The 5928-nt window shown below is 43.5% G+C and overlaps 1 protein-coding gene across 2 annotated transcripts; it reads right to left on the bottom strand.

Annotated features, from left to right (window-relative positions):
• Positions 1 to 3111: 3111 nt before the first annotated feature.
• LOC145360294 (C-C chemokine receptor type 4-like) lies at positions 3112 to 5354 on the bottom strand. Of its 2 annotated transcripts, none has more exons than XM_080215451.1 (2): positions 5273 to 5354; positions 3112 to 4339 (listed from the first exon to the last, which is right to left on the bottom strand). In XM_080215451.1, exon 2 carries the CDS (start codon positions 4326 to 4328, stop codon positions 3246 to 3248), a length of 1083 nt encoding a protein of 360 aa, XP_080071577.1. In that variant the 5' UTR covers positions 4329 to 4339; positions 5273 to 5354; the 3' UTR covers positions 3112 to 3245. The 2 variants fall into 2 exon arrangements, with proteins under 2 accessions (XP_080071577.1, XP_080071569.1); XM_080215443.1 differs by lacking the exon at positions 5273 to 5354 and adding an exon at positions 4609 to 4686.
• Between the last annotated feature and the right edge of the window lie 574 nt (positions 5355 to 5928).

Here is a 5928-nt window from a genome sequence, read left to right as displayed (position 1 = left end):
AGATTACTGATTAGAACGCGAATCTTTACACCTAACCTGCTGTTCAAGACCTGAAGTGGCTGACAATGTGAGTGGAAGGAGCACTGATCACAGGTTACAGAGATGTGTATTGTCTCCAGACAGCACAGTGAGTGATGTTTTGCAAACCCAGGCAAGTCACGGGGGTTACAGATAGTGTGACATGAACCCAAGATCCCTGTTGAGACCGTCCTCCTGTGTGCGGAACTTGGCCAGCAGTCTCTGCTCAGCGACTCTTCAGAGGCCAGAACTCTCCATTCACCTGACGAAGGGACTAACCCCGAAAGCTTGTGAGTTTACTATCAAATAAATCGGTTGGACTAAAACCTGGTGTTGTCAGACTTTTTACTGTACTGAGAAGAGCATTGTAATGACAACATTTTACCAGGCGGCACTTAGGTTACACATAGGGGATTGTAATGGAAAACCTCAGCAATTCCATACAGGCTTTGAATACGTTACTATGGACTAAAGAGATACCGGCATGGATCAGATCGCAATTTCCCCTACCCCCGCCACTGAGTCATTTTCTTAGGACAGGGTGAATGTTGCATCAGTTCTGAGAAAGGTGGGGCCTATAGATGCCGGTAAAACCTGGCTTCACAGAAATCAGGTGCCATTTTTAAAGGGCGCCTCGATCTCAAAATGAAATTGAGGACTCCCTTCCCTTCCCTCACAGATATCAGGGACCCCCCTCCCCACACCATCTCATTGAAAGGATGTTTACTCAGCTCCCCCCTCCCCAACAAAGATCACCAGCATTGGGGCACTGGCGCCTTCTCAATGGGCCCTCCTTCATGAACCCTCTCCTTCCCCCTTCCATGAGCCCCTCCTCAAGTCCTCCCTTCATGTCCCAGCTCCTTCATGCTCCGTCCCCCTCAGGTTCCACCCCACCCATGTTCCAGCATTCGTTCCCCCCCCCCGCCCCCCCCCCGGGAAGTTCCCACTTGGCAGTACCAGGTTGGCACTGCCATTTGGGCTTTGCCCAGACACGTCCCCAACCAGCAGAGGCTCCAATGTCCTCTCAGCCCACATGGCGTGACCATCATGCCTGGTCTCCGTCCATGAATCGGAAAATCCTGGGAGCAGGGAAGACTTGCCCTTTCTGGGCGGGAATCAGATTACTTCTGGGAGCGGTGTGTGGGAAGATATCAATGAGGTTTCACTCCGGTGCAAAATGTGTGAAACCACTCACCTGCGATTCTCCAGCCCCACCCCACTCTAACGCGTCCTAGGCTGGGCTCGATATGGCTAGAAAATCACGACCAATTATAGAGAAAACATTGATACTCAAGATAAACAAACTCCAGACTCTGATGGCTTTAACTCCAAGGTATCAAGAAAAATGAGGAAAATAAGCAAGGGCCTTCATCACATTGCCCACTTCCCCATCCTGATGTAAGTATCTGAATGAACCTGCACCCACCTGACTGCACCCCCCTATTGACTTGCCCCACAGCCATTTAGCAGCTGTCCCCAGTTGTGTCAGCAGAGGTTTTCTTTGATGGGAGTCTGGCTTTTAGCCAAGCCTCATTATGTATACTTGGCGGAAAGTCCATAAAATTTTTTTTGGTCACACGTCTTTAGGGAAGGGGAAAAATGCCTGTTTGATGGCTTTATAAAGCTATTCTAAATTATTTTTCAGTGATCTCTTTTGGCAATGGCACAATGCTTGTTTTCCATAACGTAAAGAAATATCAAATGCTTATTGCTTGTGTTATTGATATTTTGAAGGTCTGGCTAATTGAGTCTTTTATGTAACAGCAGTTCTTGTTTAAAGATGATCATGAGTCAGTTCTTAAGCAGTTTCTTACATGCCATTGTTACAAGAGGCTTTATTAGTTTGGTACAGAGTACCTATTGGGTGAATAGATACAGAAGTGCTATGAGTTGGCACGGAGGGTATGCTGGGCCATTGGGGTGGATGGAGGGCACAGGTGGTGGAAGGGGTATTGGCGGCATGGGTAAGACTACTTGACCTTGCTTTTCAAAAGGTTCCCAAATTCAGTTCCTGAGGACAGGAGTCTTGGAGAGCTCGACCCAACTCCACAAAAGCTGCAGGGAGCAGTCCTGTGTCACAAAAGATTGGCGCCCAGTGTTCCATTTCTAAAGGGATCCAGGGGCAAATATGGCTGAGAGAAAATTTTGCTGAACTTTTCCACGTTTACCCTGTTATAAACCCTTTCACAATTTCAAAGACCCTGACCTCCCAGTTATTCCCCTGGAGAAATGAGTGCCAGTATGTTCAGTCTTTCCGACAGAGTGAAACTTATTCTCATTCTGGTATCATTTCACTAAATCTTTTTAGTACCTTCAGCAGTGCCTCTGTAACGTTGTCATAACACGGAGACCAAAATTGTTCACATTATTCCCAGTGCTCGAATCAAGGTTCTACATCAGTTTAATGTGATTCTCCTGCTTTTCGATTCTAACCGTTTAGAAATGAGTTGGTGTTTTTTTTTGCTTTCCTTAATAGCCTCACTAATCTGTGTTCCTAATTTAAGAGATCTTTGTGTGCGTATACAAGGCCACTTTTGAATCATCGGGGCAGCACGGTGGCACAGTGATTAGCACTGCTGCCTTACAGTGCCAGAGACCCAGGTTCAATTCTGGCCTCGGGTCACGGTCCGCATGGAGTTTGCACATTCCCTCCACACCTGCGTGGGTTTTATCCGGGTTGCTCCTGTCTCCTCCCACAGTCCAAAGACGTGCAGGTTAATTTGATTGGCTGAATTGACTCTAGTATCAGGGGAAATATGTGGGGTTAGAGGGATAGGGCCAGGTGGGATTGTGGTCAGTGCAGACTCAATGGGTCAAATGGCCTCCTTCTGCACTGTAGGGATTCTATTTCTCTAATCCCTATACAGCACAAGGAGGCCATTCGGTCCACTGAGTCTACGCCAACACAATTCGCTATGGAATTTAGATATTTGTTTTCTAAGAAATCTGTGAACTCCTTTTTTTTTGGTATCCAAACATATCATCTCTCAGTTTTCTAAATCACTAACAGGCAGCTGTATTAATCTACCCAGCACAGTCAGGTTATTCTTCATGTAAATCATGAATGAAAAAAAAAGTACGCCCACTTCAGTATGAGATTTGCAGATGGATTTTATGGTTAGACATGGTTTAAGAGCAGCATAGGTTTTGAACAAATGTGAGAACAAAGCATATATATATTCATTTACAGTCACTTCCATATTGTACAGAAACAGCTGAATGCTGAACTACATAAATGTGGATGATTCATGGTCACCAAAGGATTGTGAACGGATAGAGGTAGCAAAATAACGTGAAGAAAAGTTAAATTTGTCGCATGCTTCATATTTAAGCAATGGAGACAGGCCGCTGTGAAAAAGTCTGCGGAGATGCAACCTAAATCTCTCCCCCAAAAATGCATAAATGACTGGGTTCAAACAGCAATGTATAAACGTGATGGATTCAGTGACTTGCTGGGCAATACTGAGATGTTTGCGAAGTTGGCAACCAGTTAAAACTCCCAGTTCTTTCAAAGATTCCAGGAATGTCACTATATTGTGCGGTGCCCAAAATACAAAAAACACTATCACAACAGCAGTGATCATTTTTATGGCTTTATGCTTCTTATAACTTTTGTTTTTCAGCAGAGTCTGAATTATTCTTGCATAACAGAAAACCATTACGACCATTGGGATAAAAAAACCCAATACATTGTCTTTGAAAAGAGTAAAAAGTCTCCAACTAGATAAATTTTCTGATGGGTAGAAAGTGTGACAAACTTTTCTTCCATCAATACTGCCTGTTTCATTAAACACCATTGTGGGAAGGGAGGCGAATGTAGCTACGCACCACATCACAATACTTGAAATAATCCCATTTCGAACTGTCCTAGCTCTGACTGAAGACACAGCGTGAACAATCGCAAGATAGCGGTCTATACTTATCAGGATTATGAACATTAGGCCACCATAGTAGCCAAGCACATAAGCGACAATAATGATCTTGCAAAAGACATCTCCCCAGATCCATTCATTTGCGGCAAAATAAGCCCAGAAGGGGAGAGTTAGAACAAAAAGCAAATCACAAAATGCCAAATTTAAAAGATAAATGTTTGTCATATTCTTCAGCCGTTTGTATTTAATAAGAACACACATTACAAGCATGTTCCCTGGGAGCCCAAACACAAACACCAGCGAGTAGAGCACTGGTAGGAAACTTCCACTAAAAATCTTTGCAGATTCCATGTCGCAAGGAGAATAATCTCCATAGTCGTAACTGTCATCACTGTATGCGCTGAAGGGCATTTCGGTTCTGTTCATCACGGAACTCATCTCTCAACAAACTAGAAACAAACAAACACCAGTCAGTGATGATTATCACTGAATTAGTTCACAGTTGGATTTACAGAGCTAAGTTACAACTCGGTTCAAACGTCAATCAGTCCAAATTTGTAACACCACGATTACGTGATGTTTCATTGCATACTGGTCATAAAGACCAATGCACTAAGAAGGGAGAACTTATTCTCCAGATTCAGCATTAATTCATCCACTATTTAAAACAAGCTCCGAATAAAATTTAGGAATAAAACAGCATGCAAACGACACTTACTTTTTCTCTGCAGCTGGTAACTGTATCTTCTCTCAATATCCCAACAAGTTATTGCATCAGGAAAAAGCACTGCAGTTGTTCATTCGAAGGGCGATGAGTTTTAACATGTAAATGAGGATTCACACCATTTCCTGTCATTTTTTCTTTTGCCAATCAGGTTAAATTTGTGCCTTCTCAAAGTGAAACTTTCACCAATTGGAAGTGTTTTCTCTCTGCTCTTGTTATTTAAACCCTTCATGGCCTCTTAAAAATCTTTTTGCAGCTTAGCCTTCTCCACTCAAAGAAAGACAAACCCACACAAATGTCTATATCCGTGTGAATATAATTCCTCATTGCAGGAACTATACAAATAAATCTATTTAGTACCTCCTGATTGTATCACAGCTCGGTATGGCTCCTGCTCTGAGCAAGATTGCAAGAAATTACAAAGAGTTGTGAACGGAGCCCAGTCTATCACTTAAACCAGCCTCCCATCCACTGACTCCATCTACACCTTCCGCTGCCTCGGAAAAGCAGCCAGTATAATCAAGGACCCCATGCAACCCGGACATACTCTCTTCCACCTTATCCCGTCAGGAAAAATATGCAAAAGTCTGAGGTCATGTACCAACCGACTCAAGAACAGCATCTTCCCTGCTGCCATCAGACTTTTGAATGGGCCTACCTTATATTAAGTTGATCATTCTCTAGTCGTGACTGTAACACTGCATTCTGCACCCTCTCCTTTGCTCATCTCCTATGCACTCTGTGTACGGTATGCTTTGTCTGTATAGGTCGCAAGAAACAACACCTTTTACTGCATTGCAATACAAATCAAATCAAATCAAATCAGAGTGGACACTATCTTCTTTGATATATATGGTTTCCTAACTTGGGCTGGTCCTGAGCTTGTGTTTTATAAAGGTTTGGCATAGCTCTCTGCCTCTATGTATCCCATCTCTGTAAACTTGTCTGGCCACTTCCAAACATGCGTGCACAAACGTTCCCAGCTCTCCCTCTACATGCACCAACTATGATTGTACATTTAGCATTCCTTGTGGTGGGAGCGTGCAAGGGATTAAGGGAGTGTACCTCGTCATTGTGGAAATGCACTGGTGTTGTGTGGGTGAAATGAGGCCTATCCTTTGGGCTGCCTCGAAGCCAGAGGTAAAGCTTTAGAATCTTTAGTTAGAATGTTTAAGATATTAAAGGTGGGCTCAGTGGTTTCCAAGCTGTGTCTGGCAGAATCAAATAAACAGCCAATTCTTGGACATTAGTAATGTAATAAATCTGGAGAATGGATTCTCCTGCTCTGTATATCAGCCTTCCTGATTCAAATGC

Source organism: Carcharhinus amblyrhynchos, chromosome 2 (assembly GCF_965287045.1).
Source record: "Carcharhinus amblyrhynchos chromosome 2, sCarAmb.v2.hapA, whole genome shotgun sequence".
Taxonomy (NCBI): domain Eukaryota; kingdom Metazoa; phylum Chordata; class Chondrichthyes; order Carcharhiniformes; family Carcharhinidae; genus Carcharhinus; species Carcharhinus amblyrhynchos.
Note: the sequence above shows the minus strand (reverse complement) of the source record. Positions and strands in the feature narration are given on the sequence as shown.